At 53.3% G+C, this 18,624-nt stretch overlaps 1 protein-coding gene across 1 annotated transcript in view; it reads right to left on the reverse strand.

The window, feature by feature from the left end:
• Positions 1 to 18,624, reverse strand: part of MPPED1 (metallophosphoesterase domain containing 1) — a 131,864-nt gene that overhangs the window by 12,994 nt on the left and 100,246 nt on the right. The window contains exons 3-4 of the mRNA XM_073650013.1: positions 18,121 to 18,302; positions 15,985 to 16,210 (exon numbers count right to left, since the gene is read on the reverse strand). Coding sequence (XP_073506114.1) covers positions 15,985 to 16,210; positions 18,121 to 18,302 — 408 coding nt within the window. The remainder of the gene's footprint in view (positions 1 to 15,984; positions 16,211 to 18,120; positions 18,303 to 18,624) is intronic.

An 18,624-nucleotide genomic window follows, 5' to 3' on the forward strand; every position in this document is an offset into this window, starting at 1 on the left:
CCTTTTCTAAAGCAAGCACGAAGAAACAGCGTCAAATGTCATTAAAGTGTCCGGCATTGACTTATAAGGGGGCCATCTCCACTAGGCACTTGTTAAATAGTTTATTTCCTTTCTGAAAGAGAGCTCATTTTCCTCTTTTCTCATGGAGCATTGCAAGAGTCCATACACAGCTGGACTCCTTAAAAGGGATCTGTCACTTGCCATAAATATGTAATTTTTGTTGCCTGGTGTAAATGCCGCTGTTCTCCTGAATCCAGTGATATTTTTCTTTTGTTCCTGCACCCCTCCGTTCAGGAGATATGGTCCTTTCTTCCTTTTAGCCTTGTTAGCCAAGCATAAGTGGTTCTCAACTCTTGACTACTGGAGTCTACTTGAGGACCATGCCCAGCTGCCTAACAAAATTAGATTTACATACCGGGAATGTCATATCTCAGGAACGGAGAGGCACAGGAACAAAAGAAAAACATCACCGGATTCAGGAGAACAGCGGCATTAACAAAGGGCCAAAAAATTGCATATTTATGGCCGGTGACAAGTCCCCTTCAAGGAATGTTTTTCCGTCGCATGACAGATTTGTAGACACAATGAAGGTCTTAAAAAAAGTTTAAGAGTTGGTGTGACGCCCTCCCTGAGCGAATTGGGGGGTACTCGGAGCCGGGCCTTGCGGGTGTTGCGGGGGATGCAGTCGTGGCCTAGACCCGTTCCGTGCCCAGGGCTGTCACATAAAAATTGGGCTTCTTTTAGGATAAGTGGTTTGTTTGACTACGCCACCTGTGGTTTCTGGTGAAGGCCACCAGCACTGCAACAGTCCTCTGAGGCTGGTGTTTTGAGCAGCTCGGTTGGTACTACTCCCCACAGGCAGAGTAGGCCTCAGGGCAGTGGTTGGAGAGCTGTAAGGAGGTATGGTGGGTGCAGTGCCGCGCAGGAATAAACAAGCGGAGGCGGTGAATGAAGTCATCCGGGTCTTTACTCACTTTAGTTGAACTTTCAGCCGCAAAGCTTCTCTCTGCTACACACGGCGTACTGCAGCCACCAGGAAGGGGGTTCAGCACTTCCCTTCTCCTTCTCTTCCCGCTTGTGTTCCTCCCTGGGATCCACTAAGCTGCCGGGTTTTTCCAACAGTGACTTGAAGTACACAGTCAGATATCGGGGGCCGGTCACCCCTTTTGCAGCAGGAATCCCTCTGGCTAAGCCACAGTAAAGAATACAGGTGGCGACTCCGCTCCGTCCGTATCCCCCTGGGATCCTTTTGCCTGTGTAGCCTATGTGGTGCCCCTGAGGGTTCGACCGCCACAGGGATGCTGCACTTCTTTAATGGAGTGTGGTGCTCCTCCTCTGAGGTAAGGCCAGTGTGATAGTTGTGACCCAACCTCTTGCATCCAACACCACACTTCTCCACCAGAGGGAGCTAGTATACACTAGGTGCTGCTCCCCTGGTTACAAGGAGACTGGGGAACACAAAGTGGTAGGAACCAGTTGGTGGGTGAGGGTGGAGGACCAACAAGTTAGTTACGCTTCAAATCTTATATTTAATAGAAAGCCATCTTTGATTTTGGTTCGTCCTTTGGCTGGTCTCTGGCCGTCTGCCTGTCAAGCGGTCTTGGTTGCTGTCAACTACTGTGTGTAATGTGACTTCCCTCCGGGAGCGCAGATCCTGTGTGGGCCTGCGCCGGCAAGGGGCACAGCCCTCATTTCCTGGCCTTGGGACGAGAGGTAGGTTGCAGACAAGGAATGTCTCAACCCGGCCAAGGACCAGGATCAAGAAGGCCTGGGAGCTTTAGAGTTTGGCTCCCCAGCAAATGGGTCCCAGTGAGGATGCAGACGGAGCGGAGTACGCCACCTGTCCTCGCCTACCTGATCTATTCAGAGGGATTCCGGCTGCAAGAGGGGTACCGGCCCCCCGACACCCGACCTTGTACTCCATGTCCTGGACGGGAAAGCCCGGTTAGGCCCTGAGGATCCCACCGGGCAACGGATGGAGAGGAATTGCCACCCGTGCCCTAGTCCTGAGAGGAGCTCAGAGGGAGACCCGGCCTATCTACACACCCACAGACGGGAAAGGGTGAAGTCTGTAGTGCAGGAACACTGGACTTTCTCGGAGGTAGTCGGACCCCCATCCCTGGTGGCCGCAGGACTCCGCGGGGAGCAGGGAGTCGCCTTCCCGCTGTCATCTCTAAGTGAGTAAAGCCTTGGAAGTTCACCCCTATAGCCTCCGGACTGTTCATTATGCGCCATACCATGCGACGCGGTGCCCGTACTCCCCGCACTACTACCCCCCCTCCATCCTGTTTGCCTGCCCTGAGGCCTTGCTCCGCCTGTGGGGAGCAGTGAGAACTTTGGCCGCCACGACACCAGGCCTCGGCGGACTGTAGGGGCGCTGGTGGCCCTTCACCAGGCACCACAGGTGGCATAGTCGTTAAATAAGCCACTCAACCCAGATGAGCCCGCAACATCTTCCTTTTCATGTGACGGCCCTGAGCACGGGTCGGGCCCGGGCCACGGCTGCATCCCACCTCTCCATCACAGGGCCCGACACTGAGTCCCCCAACACCCAGGGTAAACTCAAAACTAAAAGGGCTCTTTTGAGGACTTGAGGCGTCACAACCTGGCGTAGTCGGCAGGATCGCGTGCCCACAGCAAAGGAAGAAGTGCCCATTGCTACCGGGTACTGTGTGCCTTACACCTTGAACTGTTGTTTTACATTTAAAATGGCGCCCGCCCAAGAAGAACAGGCGCCATAATGCTGTAAAACGACTGTCTTTGAACGCCTCCCATCGTGGGCTGGGCTCCCGCTTGGCGCCAAAAATGTGGACTGCCCCTTCCATCAGAGACTGTCCGCGGGGTAATGCACGTCAAACTGGATGGGCTGAACGAAGGCGGGCCTGTTAGCATTCCGCCCAGGAACCTCCCCGAAAGAGGAGGAAGAAGAAAAGCAACAAGGTGCGGCCATTGCAGTCGGAGCTTGGCAGTCAACAGAGGCAGACATGGACGCCTCTGGGGAGCAAGACCACGCATCTACTGAACCCGGTTCAGGCCCTTCACCCTGCAGAGAGCAAGGCGGCAGCGTGTTGACCTCAGGAGATATCGCATTTCTCCAGCAGGAAGCTCCGGAACTCTTAAAAAGGCAGAAAGAGGCCCAGGAGGCGGCGACGGCTGCGTGGCGGGAAGAGATGCTGCTGCGTATCCGGGACCGCCGCCAAGGAGTAGAAGTCCCAGGACAAGTTGACTCGGTGACAGAGGTCGAGGGCGGCCCAGCGGCGGGTGAGTGTGCAACCCCTGCCCCGGCTGCAGAGCCTACCGTGACTATCCTGGACCTCATGATGGAGTACCCAATTCGCCACACAGTCACCTGGGAGCAAGCGCTGGCTCCAGAGCTGCAATCGGCAGCCATGAGTGGGGACCTACGATGCCGCCCACACCCTGAATCGGAGGCGCCTGAAGCTGCGGAGGAAACTACCGGCTCCAACCCGGACTGGTCCGCGCCTACAGAGGACTCGCAGCAACCCGTTCTTACCCTGCTACCCGCACCAGCAGTAACCTGGCCCGAGGCTGAGGAGTGGGCCTGGGAAAACCAGGGGGGCGACCTGATGGGCTTCCCCCGGGAGACCCGGGCTGAAGCGCGGAGGAGGAGCCAGTGGTGCAGCGATCAAATCTTTCAGCTCGCACGGGAGCAGCGTCAGCGGGAGCAGCGCTGCGAGCGCCTCGAGGTGCGGCTAAAGCTGCTAAAACTCGGGAGCGTCAGGAGGAGGCCACCCGTCCCAGTCCCCGATATGAAGGCCAAGTCGTCCGTTTTCACCATGAGGCGGGGTGGGGATTCATCCGGTGTCCCCAGTTCCAGGACGATGTCTTCGTCAGCCGGCGGGACGTCGAGCCGCATTTAAGGAAGGGACACCCTGGTCGGAACCTCTCCCCGGGCGACACGGTGACTTTCTCTCGCCACCAGGGGGAGCGTGGGTGGTACGCCCTGGACGTACACAAAGCGACGCCACCCCGCGCTCAGCCTCAGGGGACCGGCTAGCCTCCATCGGGAGGAATAAGCCCTTTCCGAGAAGAGAGCCTGAAGTTTAAAGCAGCCCCCGGCTGTTGCAATTTGTTTACAAGTTTTAGTGTGTGTTGACTTTCTTCTATTATTGTTTGATTCCTACCCGGTTTCTAGAGACATGTGTCCCTGCGGACTGGCAGCAGACAGACTCTTTAAATTGTACATAGTTTGCATCTCTTTAGGTGCTCCATATTGGTTTTATATAAAAACCGCGGATATTTCTACCTCAAGACCTCAGAAGAAAAACCTGTCAGGGTGGCTCTCCGGGAGGTCCAACTCGGGATCTTCATGCCCTGCAGCCACCCCAGGGCCCACGTTGGGGGTTTAGGACAGGTCCCTCGCACTTCTGAACTGACTCTGCGTATTTGCACTTTTACCTGTCTGTTTGCCAAAATGTCTCTGGAAAAATGCTAGCACTTTTATAATTTTATACTTATACTAGATGGTGGCCCGATTCTAACGCATCGGGTGTTCTAGAATATGTATGCAGCCGACCGGGCGCAATCAGCAGAGCGGTGTTTAAATTTGGCGCCAAAATCGCTGATTGGTCGCGGACGGCAACCGCGACCAATCAGCAAAGCGGTGTTGAAATTTGGCGACTTTATCGCTGATTGGTCACGGCCGGCGGTCGCGACTTATCAGCAGAGCAGGGTTTAAATTTTGCGCCAATAATGCTGATTGGTCGCGGCCAGCGAATGTGACCAATCAGCAAAGTGGTGTTTAAATTTGGCGCCAATAATGCTGATTGGTCACGGCCGCGACTAATCAGCAGAGCGGTGTTTAAATTTGGCGGCAATAATGCTGATTAGTCGCGGCCGGCAATTTGGCGCCAACAATGCTGACTAGTCGCTGCCGGCAACCGCGACCAATCAGCAGAACGGGGTTTAAATTTTGCGCCAATATTGCTGATTGGTCGCGGACGGCGACCGCGACTAATCAGCAGAGCGGTGTTTAAATTTGGCGCCAATACTGCTGATTAGTCGCGGCCGGCATCCGCGACCAATTAGCAGAGCGGGGTTTAAATTTGGTGCCAAAATCGCTGATTGATCGCGGCCGGCGGCCTCGACCAATCAGCAGAGCGTTGTTTAAATTTGGCGCCAATCTCGCTGATTGGTCGCGGCTGGAGTCCGCGACCAATCAGCAGAGCGTTGTTTAAATTTGGCGCCAATCTCGCTGATTTGACGCGTCTGGCGTCCGCGACCAATCAGCACAGCAGTGTTTAAATGTGGCGCCCAAATCGGTGATTGGTCGCAGGCAGCGGCCGCGACCAATCAGCAGAGCGGTGTTTAACTTTAGCGCCAAGATCACTGATTGGTCGTGTGCGGAGAGCTCGACCAATCAGCGAATCGTATTGGTGAGGACCGGGGAGCGCCGCTGCCTGTGCGGCTACTTCCGCTGCGAGAAGCCGGGAGATGAGCGACTGTTCGCAGCAGAAGTATCCCGACCCGCAGCGCCGCTCCCCGGTCCTCCCTTGATACCCTAGCCGCTGATGTCCCCACAGTATCCGCATGGTGTTACAAAGGTCCGGACATTTGTGTTAAAAATCGCTGATTGGTCGCTGGCGCTGCCCGTGACCAATCACCGATTTGGGCACCAAATTTAAATATCGGCCGTGACCAATCACCGATCTTGGCTCCACATTTAAACACCGCTGTGCTGATTGGTCGCCGACGCCGGGCACGAGCAATCACGATTTTGGCGCCACATTTAAATAGCGTCCGCGACCAATCAGTACAGCGGTGTTTAAATGTGGAGCCAAGATCGGTGATTGGTCGCGGCCGATATTTAAATTTGGTGCCCAAATCGGTGATTGGTCGCGGGCAGCGTCCGCGACCAATCAGCACAGTAGTGTTTAACTTTTGCGGTAAGATCAGTGATTGGTCGGGTCCGAAGACTGCGACCAATCATCGAATCGTCTTGGTGAGGATCGGGGAGCGCCGCTGCCTGTGCGGCTACTTCCGCAGCGAGAACCCGGGACATGAGCGGGCGCTCGCAGCAGAAGTATCCCGACCCGCAGCGCCGCTCCCCGGTCCTCCCTTCCGCATGGAGGTCAGCGACACCGGCGGTCCTTCCGCTGCTACCGGCCGGGAGATGAGCGCGTCGCGCCGGTCATCTCCCGGCTGCATCTCCGTCCCGCAGATGGGTCCGGCGGTCGAGGTCCTTCTGCTGTTACCGGCCGGGAGATGAGCGCCTCGCGACGCTCATCTCCCGGCTGCATCGCCGCTGAGCTCCGTCCCACAGATGAGCCGCTAACGGCCGCCATCTTTTTTCAGAAATCCCGCGGCGCTGATTGGCCGCTGCCGGACCAATGAGCGATGCAGGATTTTCAGGACAGACAGACAGACAGACGGGATAAGACAATTATATAGTAGATACTTTTATACTATATACCTTGTTATGCAACGTTTAAGAAATGTGCCTCCCATAAAGGGAAGATAGTTTTGTTATTATAAAAAGAAAATTTCTTGGGTGTTACTTCTTTTGCAGCCCGCGGACGTGCTGTGTTTTACCAGGGGGGAATGTGGCGCCCCTGAGGGTTCGACCGCCACAGGGATGCTGCACTTCTTTAATGGAGTGTGGTGTTCTTCCTCCGAGGTAAGGCCAGTGTGATAGTCGTGACCCAACCTCTTGCATCCAACACCACACTTCTCCACCAGAGGGAGCTAGTATGTACTAGGTGCTTCTCCCCTGGTTACAGGGAGACTGGGGAACACAAAGTGGTAGGAACCAGTTAGTGGGTGAGGGTGGAGGACCAACAAGTTAGTTGGAAGTTCACCCCTATGGCCTCCGGACTGTTCATTATGCGCCATACCATGCGACGCGGTGCCCGTACTCCCCGCACTACTACTCCCCCCTCCATCCTGTCTGCCTGCCCTGAGGCCTTGCTCCACCTGTGGGGAGCAGTGAGAACTTTGCCCGCCACGACACCAGGCCTCGGCGGACTGTAGCGGCGCTGGTGGCCCTTCACCAGGCACCACAGGTGGCGTAGTCGTTAAATAAGCCACTCAACCCGGACGAGCCCGCAACATCTTCCTTTTCATGTGACGGCCCTGAGCACGGGTCAGGCCCGGGCCACGGCTGCATCCCACCTCTCCATCACAGGGCCAGACACCTAGGGTAAACTCAAAACTAAAAGGACTCTTTCGAGGACTTGAGGCGTCACACCTATCTCCTCTGCTCCCCTCCAAGGCCCTCTTAGGACAGGACCCTGACCGAGTAGAGATGTGTCACCCTACCTGGATGCCACAAGTGTAATTAAAGCTGTGTCTGAGAGCAAGGGGGAGGTTCTCTGGTTAGGGGAACATTAGCATGCAATGCCTCCTGTCTCAGGCCAGTAGGGGGAGCAGGCTGCCCCTATAAAAGCTGGAACTGGGGGCAGGGTTAGGGAGAACTGGATTGCCTGTCTCAGCTTTGAGACGTGTCTCAGAGTGGAGCAGGGACAGAAAGTTGCATTGTAACCTAAGAGGAAGTGTGGCAGGAAGAGAGCCACAAGCCAGAGACAAGAGGCGCAGTGAGCCTGTCTTGGCAGAGAAAAGACTTAACTTTACCAGACTTTGGTGTCTGAGGCTGGAAGGATTCCACATCCCCCAGCAGAGAACCAGCCCGCAAGGGACTGTACATTCCTTGGCCTAAGAAGCCTGGAGGCCCTGTCACAACCGAAGGGACCAGTAAAGCCGTACAAGGCTGGGAGCAGAAAGGAACCCACGTCGCAGGCCATACAGGCGAGAAAGCACGGAAGCTCGGAAACGTGGGCTGTTATCCTATCAGGAGGAGATAGTCAGAAGGAGCGCAGAAAGCACGGTAGGCCTACACCCTCACCCTGACCAGGGCCAATTTTCCCGTTGCTCTCAGACATCCAGGTCCCCTCCTAGCTGGGACTGTTTGTGGGTCAGTTTACCTGTTTAGTAAAGACCCTGGACTGCAACCTGTTGTCTGTGTGCTCCTTGCTCCTCCAGCACTATCATCACTGGGACTCTCACTACCATCACTCCCACCATCCACTATACTGCCCTGGGGCCGCACTCTTCCCGTGGGGAGTCACACGAACATAGCTGCACACCTCATCAGCCCCAGCGGTCTGCATGCAGCAGCGGTTCCTAATAACCGCAATCCACGGGTGGCGTAGTCGGACATAATCAATATAACGGACTACCACTGGCCTGACCACCCTGAGCCACGGAACCGGGTTGCCACTACTACTCCCATCGCTCCCTATTGCCCGGATCCGAGTGCCCCACGGCCCAGGGGGCGAGTCAGCTTTGGCGTAGTCGGCAGGATTTCGTGCCCGCAACCACCGGGTACTGCGTGCCTGAAAAAGACTGTTGTAAACTTACCTGTGGAGAAGTTTCCCGCCGTCCGGAGTCGTTTCCCGCCGTCCGGAGCCGATTCCCGCCATCAGACGCCATCTTGGACCGTTTCCCGCCGTCTTCTGCCGTCTTCCCGCCATCGGACGCCATCTTCAGGACGCCGCGCGGGAAGAAGAGGGGCGTGGACGTCAAAACCGCGCGAGATCCGAAGCTCCGCCCCACGCACCGACGCTGCGCAAGGTCCTGGAAGGGAGAGAGAGCGACGCTGACGTCATCGGAGTGCGACGCCAGGTCCTCGTCCAGAGCAGAAGCGGAGCCGCGGCCTACAGAAGAGGATCATCGGAAGGTAGGCCACACTTCACTAGGGGGGGAGGAAGATGTCGGACACAGAGGCGCCCACTACCACCAACGCAGCTGCAGCAGCGGTGATGCCCTTTTCCCTGCCTTACATCCCTGGAGCGGCCTGGCTGCCCAAATACTCAGGGGAGCCCCATGCCCTAACTGACTTCAAGGAAAGGCTATACAGTTTGTTCCACGTTTACACCCTGACAGAGGAACAGAAGGTCAGCATATTAACAGGGCAGTTAACTGGCGCAGCCCAAAGGGAGGTAAAATCACGGCCCATTGAGGAGAAAGGGACTGTGAAGGGTATTCTGGCCCGGCTGCGGGGTACCTTTGATACACGTACCTCCGCTGAGATTAAAATGAGGTTCTATGGATGTAAGCAGCGGGCACAGGACAGCATCAGAGACTATGCCTTAAATTTACAGGAAGCCTTGAGGGCTATTCAACAAACTGACCCTGGCAATGTGCAGGAAACCGATAAACTGCTAACAGAACAATTCATAGAGGGTCTGCTGTCCAGCGCCCACAGGGCCCAGCTACGCCTCATGTTCTTCCAGAACCCCGACCTGACCTTTGCCCAATTTAAGGACAGGGCCATAAGGGTGCTCCGTGAATCTGCAACCAGTGGCGCTATAAACCCCCGGCGCCCTGCTATCACTTACCACCAGGAGGCGGCGCCCTCCTCTATGGACTCCGTGGAGGCTGATGCACAGGCCCTGAACCAAGCCCCGTCGAAAGGCCTGCACCACCAAGTCCAGGAGCTGACCAGGAGCGTCGCGGCGTTGACCAGGACCGTCCAGGCGTTGCAAGTGGACCCGTCAAGACCCATCGAGATGGCTTCAAGTCCGGAGGATGTCACGTGGCGTCGACAGAGGAGGATCCCGTCGTTCCGAGGGAGGCCCACAGACCGCTACGCAGAGGATGGACAGCCCATTTGCCGTCGATGCAACCAGCCCGGACACATCTCCAGGTACTGTAATTTAAACGGGTCCAACCTGGGGCAGAGGGCCGACCCCCAGGCATAAGATCACCAGGCCCTTACAATTGGCGTAATAAGTACGTTGGGGGGTGCCCGGTTTTACCCGTGGTGCTGGACGGTATCCCCATGAGCGCCTTGCTGGATACTGGGTCGCAAGTAACCACAATCCCTTATGTACTTTTTAAGCAGTATTGGACTGATGCTGATATCACACGGTATCCAGACAGTAACTTGAGCATCATCGCCAGTAATGGCTTACCCGTGCCGCAGATGGGGTTCAAGGAGATGACCATTAAAATTGGTAAAGTTGAACTGCCGGCACAGGGAGTGATTATTGTGGACATTGACCGTCATGAAAGTCACCCTAAAATAACTGTGGGTACTAACATAATTGAAAATTGTCTTTCAGAAGTAATTGTAATTCTACAACAGGTGGCGGTGAATGCTAGTTCCAGCCAACAGAGAGTCCTCAACAAGGAGATAAAAGCCCTGATGAGACGGCAGCAGGTAGAACTGTCTGGTGGTGAGATCGGTAGCGTAAGACTCAGTGATCCATTCCCCATTTCCATGCCTCCCAAAAGTGAAATGATGATCTGGTGTCGGACTGCAATCGGGTTGAGAGGTAGAGACTACCAAGCCATGGTAGAACCCGTGTACTCAGACAGCAGGCCCACCATTTTGACAGCCCGGGGGGTGGTTGATGTCCGTCATGGGAGGGTGCCCGTCCGCATCCTCAACATTGGGGAGAGGGAAGTACACTTACCCAGGTACGCTACACTCGCCAAACTGTTTGTCGTCGAACACCAAGCTATCAGGGCCGTGGAACCCTTGCCTCCATCTCCACAGGCGGAGGGTAATGGCTCCCAGAAACACAAGGAGGACTGGTGCCAGAAACTCCACGTGGGTGCTGACTCCACTCCCCTGCACCAAAAACAAGGAGTCTACCGGGTGGTACAGGAGTACGAGAGAGTCTTTAGTAAGCACCCGCTAGACTTCGGCAGAGTAAAAGGGATAGAACACCACATCCCCACAGGGAGCCACCCACCAATAAAAGAGAGGCACAGACCTGTACCCCCTGCACATTATCAGAACGCCAAGGGTATGCTAAGGGAGATGAAAGAAGCTGGGGTCATTAGAGACAGCTGTAGCCCCTGGGCAGCCCCCTTGGTTCTGGTCAAAAAGAAAGACGGCACCATGAGAATGTGCGTGGACTATAGACAAATCAACCGTATCACCCACAAAGACGCATATCCGCTGCCTAGAATAGAAGAGTCTTTAGCCGCACTAAAATCTGCTAACTTCTTTTCTACTTTGGACCTTACTAGCGGGTACTGGCAGGTTCCTGTGGCAGAGGCTGACAAGGAGAAGACCGCCTTCACCACCCCGATGGGACTGAGCGAATTCAACTGTATGCCTTTCGGGCTCTGCAACGCACCAGGGACCTTCCAGCGGCTGATGGAATGCTGTCTAGGGCACCGAAACTTCGAGACGGTCCTCCTTTACCTGGACGACGTGATCGTCTATTCGAAGACATACGAGGATCATCTGAAGCACCTGGCCGAGGTGTTCGAAGCCCTGGCAGGCTACGGCCTGAAGGTGAAGCCATCGAAGTGTCACCTGCTGAAACCAAAGGTCCAGTACCTAGGGCACGTGGTAAGCGCGGAAGGAGTGGCCCCCGACCCTGACAAGGTCACGGCAATCAAGAGCTGGCCAAGCCCCTCGAACATCAAAGAGGTGAGACAGTTTCTCGGGTTGGTAGGCTACTACCGAAGGTTCATCCCCGGGTTCACTAAGATGGCAGCTCCTATGCAGGACCTCCTGATCGGACAGTCCAAGTCCAGAAGTCAAAAGCCACCCTTCAAGTGGGATAAACCGGAAGAGGAGTCCTTCCGCCAGCTAAAGTTGGCCCTCACTGGGGATGAGATCCTGGCCTACCCTGATTACGGCCAGCCTTTCATTCTCCACACAGATGCCAGTAATGTGGGACTGGGAGCCGTACTGTCCCAAAACCAACAGGGCAGAGAACGGGTGATTGCATACGCCAGCCGGAAGCTGAGGCCCACCGAAAAGAACCCGGAGAATTACAGCTCCTTCAAGCTAGAATTCTTGGCGGTGGTGTGGGCCGTGACGGAACGCTTCAAGCATTACCTGGCCTCCGCAAAGTTCACCGTGTACACGGACAACAACCCGTTGACACACCTGGACAATGCAAGACTGGGTGCCCTGGAACAGCGGTGGATGGCCCGTCTCTCCAACTATGACTTCGTGATCAAGTACCGGGCAGGCAAAACCAACGCCAACGCGGACGCCCTATCAAGGATGCCTCACTTACCTGAAGGTGACGAAGACCCAGAAGAGCTGGAGGAGGTAGAACTCCCCGCGTTTCACCGGTATGGAGCCGCTCAACACTCTCACCGCGTGAAGGAGGAGGATCTAACAACTGTGATGATGAATCCCCTACCTCACCACAGCTGGGCCGAGACCCAAGATAGTGACCCTGCAGTCCGCCTGGTGAAAGATCTGCTGACCCGGGAAGACGCCCGCCTAGATCCAGATGCCCCAGAGGAAGCCAAGCAGCTATGGAAAGAGAAGAGCAAGCTGTTCCTCTACGAAGGCAAGTTGTGCAGAAGGATTGTTAACCACCGGACGCACGAGCTGACCTGGCAAGTCGTGGTCCCAAGGCGAGATGCAGCTATGGTCCTGGGGGCTTACCATGACAGAGCGGGACACTTCGGTTGGAAGAAACTGGAGTTCCTACTAAGAGGAAGGTTCTTTTGGGTCGGCATGAGAGGAGCTGTGGAAAAATGGTGCAGAGACTGTGGCCCTTGTCACCTGAGGAGGAAGGACCGCACCAGCCAGAAGACACCCTTGAGGCCCATCGTCACCACGCAGCCTCTTGAGCTGGTAGCTCTGGACCACGTCAAATTGGCTCCAAGCCGGTCCGGATACATCTATGCCCTGACAATCGTGGACCACTATTCCCGTTTTCTAGTGGTGGTCCCGGTAAAGGACTTGACAGCCCAAACAGCGGCCCGTGCCTTCCAGCAATACTTCTGCCGTCCACACGGGTATCCGGAACAGGTCCTGACAGACCAGGGTCCAGCGTTCGAGGCTGAAATCTTCCAGGAGTTCTGCAACCTCTATGGCTGTAAGAAGATTCGTACAACGCCTTACCACCCCCAAACCAACGGGATGTGTGAGAAGATGAACAATATAGTCATTGATCTCCTGAAGACGTTGCCCCTGGAGGAACGCAGTCTGTGGCCAGAAAAATTGCCGGACCTGGTAGACATGTACAACAATATCCCGGTGAACGCTACAAACTGCACCCCGGCTTACCTGATGCGAGCTAGACCAGGTAAGCTGCCCGTAGACCTGGAGATGGGAGTCCTAATACCTGAGGACACCTCCCCGGATGCGGACTGGGATACGGAAAGGCAACTGCAGTACAAGAAGGTACAGGAGAGTGTGGAGAAGAGCCTGGCCCAGGTGAGAGAGAAGCAAGAAAGACTCTTCAATCAACACGCCCCTGCTGGTCCCCTAGAACCTGGTGAGCAAGTCCTAAAGCGAAAAAGAAGGCTACATAAGTTGGACGACCAGTGGGAAAGGGAACCCTACACCGTACTGCAGTCTGACCACGACAACCCAAAGGTGTGCGTAATCACCAAGGACGGAGGAGAAACCACTAGTGTCGTCTCCAGAGACCACCTCAAAAGGTGCCCCGAGCAACTCCGTAGTGCAGAAGAGGATCAGAGTGACCTTGAACCCGCAGAGGACAAGGAAGAAATGATCAGCACTGTTCTCGGAGAGTTCCCTCAGTCCTGGACTCGCATAAATGATGCCATAATGGTACCTGTCCTGCATTTCCTGCAACCGGCACAGCAACAACCAACACCAGAGCCGGAAGGTGAAGAGGAGCAAGCGGTTCCAGAGGCAGAAGAGCCTGTACCAGCAGCCCAGGAGAGTCAACCCTCTGCTGACAGTGAGCCTGCCATGCCTGCGGTAAGCCAAAGAACCCGCAGACAGCTGCCTGCCTTACCTGTACACCCAGCTGGTAGCTGTACCCCTAACGCTAGTGGGGAAAGCCAGGTTGGTCCACCACCAGACAGTGGGTTAAGGAGGTCAACCAGGAGCACAAAGGGACAGATACCCACTCGCTGGAGAATATAGAGTGTACTAAATTGTAAATAACCCTGTTGCCAAATGTTGAATCGTTTGCCAAGTTACATGCATGTTCGGTAATTCTGTGTTTCAGTCTCTTGCAGCAACCGTAAGGACTCACAGGTTATGGACTTTTTATAACCGGGACCTTGCATGGACTGCATTCGGAGCTTAACCCAGGAATGAACTAAGACTGTAAAGGACTTGGGGTAGGACAGACCCCCACCTGGTTAAGGCTCCCGTTGTTTTGGTGATATGGACACCCGGTCACAGGCCACACTGTGACCTAAAGAACTCAATTTGTGCGTCGTCTGTCTATTAATGTGTTATTGTTGTGCATATTGTCTTTGTTTATTGTTTAGTCCCGGAGTACTAAATTTCACTAGGGGGGAATGTGTCACCCTACCTGGATGCCACAAGTGTAATTAAAGCTGTGTCTGAGAGCAAGGGGGAGGTTCTCTGGTTAGGGGAACATTAGCATGCAATGCTTCCTGTCTCAGGCCAGTAGGGGGAGCAGGCTGCCCCTATAAAAGCTGGTACTGGGGACAGGGTTAGAGAGAACTGGATTGCCTGTCTCAGCTTTGAGACGTGTCCCAGAGTGGAGCAGGGACAGACAGTTGATTGTAACCTAAGAGGAAGTGTGGCAGGAAGAGAGCCACAAGCCAGAGACAAGAGGCGCAGTGAGCCTGTCTTGGCAGAGAAAAGACTTAACTTTACCAGACTTTGGTGTCTGAGGCTGGAAGGATTCCACATCCCCCAGCAGAGAACCAGCCCGCAAGGGACTGTACATTCCTTGGCCTAAGAAGCCTGGAGGCCCTGCCACAACCGAAGGGACCAGTAAAGCCGTACAAGGCTGGGAGCAGAAAGGAACCCACGTCGCAGGCCATACAGGCGAGAAAGCACGGAAGCTCGGAAACGTGGGCTGTTATCCTATCAGGAGGAGATAGTCAGAAGGAGCGCAGAAAGCACGGTAGGCCTACACCCTCACCCTGACCAGGGCCAATTTCCCCGTTGCTCTCAGACATCCAGGTCCCCTCCTAGCTGGGACTGTTTGTGGGTCAGTTTACCTGTTTAGTAAAGACCCTGGACTGCAACCTGTTGTCTGTGTGCTCCTTGCTCCTCCAGCACTATCATCACTGGGACTCTCACTACCATCACTCCCACCATCCACTATACTGCCCTGGGGCCGCACTCTTCCCGTGGGGAGTCACACGACCATAGCTGCACACCTCATCAGCCCCAGTGGTCTGCATGCAGCGGCGGTTCCTAATAACCGCAATCCACGGGTGGCGTAGTCGGACATAATCAATATAACTGACTACCACTGGCCTGACCACCCTGAGCCACGGAACCGGGTTGCCACTACTACTCCCATCGCTCCCTATTGCCCGGATCCGAGTGCCCCACGGCCCAGGGGGCGAGTCAGAGACAGTGGTTAACTCTGACCCGCTCCTCGTCTCAAGGCCAGAGTACGAGGACCGTGTATCTTCAGCCAGCTACAGACTCTTGCTGGACCCTGACAGAAGACCACAATCAAAGACCTTGAACTTAAGATGGCCGTAGATTATATATCAATCTATAAGTGCTTCCTGTAAGTGTGTCCTCCATCCTCACCCACTACATCGTTCCCCCCATCTCCTCTATCCCGGGCCGGGGCAGCACCCTGGTGCATTTAGGCCCCCTACAGGACAGGAGTGGTGTAGTGTTGAGTGGTGAAGTAGGGTCCTGTGAGATGCTCCATCCTTACCTGGAAGAGGAGATACCACACCTCATCTGAGGTGCAGTACCCCTGTGGCGACTGAATCCTCAGGGGCGCCACATTGGTAAAAAAAAAAGAATATTCAAAGAAAAATTGAGAACACCTTTATTAAACCCCTTTGTTAAATGGCTCCAGGTTTTATCTCCCTTCCACTTCCACTACATGATGAGAGATGGGATATTCTCCTATTACTGGTTATATACATCCCATGGCCATGGTTGCACCAGCCTCGCGTGAATGTAGCATTTTTACGATGCCGTACATTAAGATGCCAAAATGTGTTAAACATCAGCGCCTCTTCCCCTGCTCCTCGTTTGCTGAATTCTTCCCTTACGGAAAACCTCAGTTTGTAATACATCAGCTTTTGCCGGTTTTAATAAGTTGTTCTTACCACGGGGAGCCGTATATCCGGAAACCTCGCACGGTCACTTCAGAGTCTTGGAGATAGATGCAGTTTGTGAGCAGAGACTGAACATTTTCATAATTCTCTGGCTTCAGTTTTGACACGGAGGGAAAATAATAGAAATCTTGTTTGATTAAGTCTGCCATGAACTCGTGGTCAAATGTCAACTCGTGATTGCCGGCAATTACTACTTTATACTCATACGGGAGGCTTCCTAAGAGAGAACACATTATACAGCATTAGATACCGAGGGCCGATGTATAAAAATAGCTATATACTGATGGTAAGATTACAGGACTCATCGTTATACACTGGAAAATAGTAAAATTATCTCAGCATGTCAAATAAAAGAAGTATCGGGTCACTGAATATGAAGGGGTGAGTTATGGAGGGGTCTAGTTAGAGGGTCCTCATTAGTGGTAATGGGCCTAGTACCACATTTCCCTTACATTCATTTCCAAAAATGGTGGGTTGATATGATAAAGATGATCGGTGATCAGATCAGCATCTTTCTTTTATTAGAATGGGCCATGTGCACAAGTAAACATGGAGGCCATGCCTGTCAGTAAGCACCACTGAGGTGTGTTGTGACGGTCAGGACCATCCTACACTTAAGGTAAACATAGATGCCATACCTGTCAGTAAGCACCACTGAGATATGTTGTGATGGTCAGGGCCATCCTGCACTTAAGGTACACATAGAGGACATACCTGTCAGTAAGCACCACTGAGATATGTTGTGATGGTCAGGGCCATCCTGCACTTAAGGTGAACATAGAGGCCATACCTGTCACTAATCACCACTGAGATATGTTGTGATGGTCAGGGCAATCCTGCACTTAAGGTAAACATAGAGGCCATACCTGTCAGTAAGCACCACTGAGATATGTTGTGATGGTCAGGGCAATCCTGCACTTAAGGTAAACATAGAGGCCATACCTGTCAGTAAGCACCACTGAGAAATGTTGTGATGGTCAGGGCCATCCTGCACTTAAGGTCTAAAACATCTGTATGTGTATATTATTGAAAATGGACTTAAGTTTGTCTTAAGTAGGACTTAATAGGAAAGGAGCTGGGTTTTATATGAGGCATTTGCTGAGGGATGGTCCCTATGAAGAAGGTTGCACTGGTAATCCCCACAAGATTTAGGGTAGACATCAGTGACGTAACGTGAAGCTCATGAGCCGTAATGCAAAATATTCAACATGGCACCCAACTATCACGGGTCAGTATTCGTTTTCTCCTAGGGGCCAAAATAACTTTTAAGGCTTCCTTAGGTTCAAGCACTGGGGTATGACTGCAATCCTTGCACACGCTATAGTTACACCCCTGGTAGGCATGTCAAACTGGACTTAATAAGGCGACATTGCACGAGCAACGTTATCGAAAGGTCACTTTTCTTTCTACACTAATGGCTCATGCACATGGCAATAGTGTGTGCACAGACCCTGTAGAGAAGCACACAGGGGGCTACAGGTCTAAATGATGAAGCTACAGACACTCGAGGTGCCATGTGCCACTGTATTTGCACATAGACTAGAGTGCCCCCATAATATGGATCACAATGGAGCATAACACACTTGTAAACCTGAATGTGACTGGGCTTTGTCAAACACAGTTGCAACTGGTTATGGGACGGTCTATCTGGGTAGATCAAGGTTTTGGTCAACCAGTCAAATAACGTAAGGTTTAAGACCTGAGGTTAAAACTTAGTAAATCCCGAAAGTCTAGTAGAAGCTGTCCAAGTAGTTTGTATGGAAGGTGGTCAGTTCTTGTACTAGCGCATGGCTCCACCTTTATACATCCACCCAACTCAAGTGCTATATCATCCATCCCTCCTATAATCTTTAGGATGCAAAGGAACATCTCATCCAGTACTTGACATGGTCACATAAATCATCCAAAATGTGACAATCTGACTCTTCTTCTATGTGGACACCTGATCTTTTAAGATAGCATCTTTACTATCGCACTTGGATGTGGTCTTGGATGTTGTGGTTCCTCAGGCTACACTTGACATTACATCTCGTATACACATCCCAGAAATCCAGTAACCATACAATAATCCTGACTGCTATGATAGAGAGCTCAGTTTACAACCCTCTATGGTTCCTTGTTACTTACCAAGCCAATCATTAAACTTCTTCACTTCACTCGGTAGCCCGAGCTCTGTAAAATCTCCGGCGTGGATTAGGACATCTCCATATGGCATTTGGATGAGATCAGTCCTTGAATGGGTATCGGAAATGCAGACAAATCTGGTGTAGCCGGGTGGTTTTGGGGCATCATGGGGTACGGGATCTACCCTGGAGGAACATACAGTATATGGTAACATATGGTAATTCACTCATATAAAAGTCTGGAAAGTTCTGGGTGTCGAAACCGAGAAATGGTAACACTGCGATTAAACTATAACTTTGAGAAATTGCAAAGAGTAAGACAGAATCATGGTTTTTGGCAGAGGCATTACTTGAAGCCCGTGGCCCCAATGCAAAATCTCCCATCAGGGCCCCCAACTATCACCTTTTCGCCCTGACTAGGATCCAGTGCCAGGTTCAACTGCAACTTCTGCACCCCCTATAGTAACGCCCCTGTTTTTTGGGTACCTCCCCGTTGTCCTCTTCCATT

This window comes from Phyllobates terribilis, unplaced genomic scaffold (assembly GCF_046119375.1).
Source record: "Phyllobates terribilis strain yellow unplaced genomic scaffold, ASM4611937v1 Scaffold_10__3_contigs__length_209671492, whole genome shotgun sequence".
Taxonomy (NCBI): Eukaryota; Metazoa; Chordata; class Amphibia; order Anura; family Dendrobatidae; genus Phyllobates; species Phyllobates terribilis.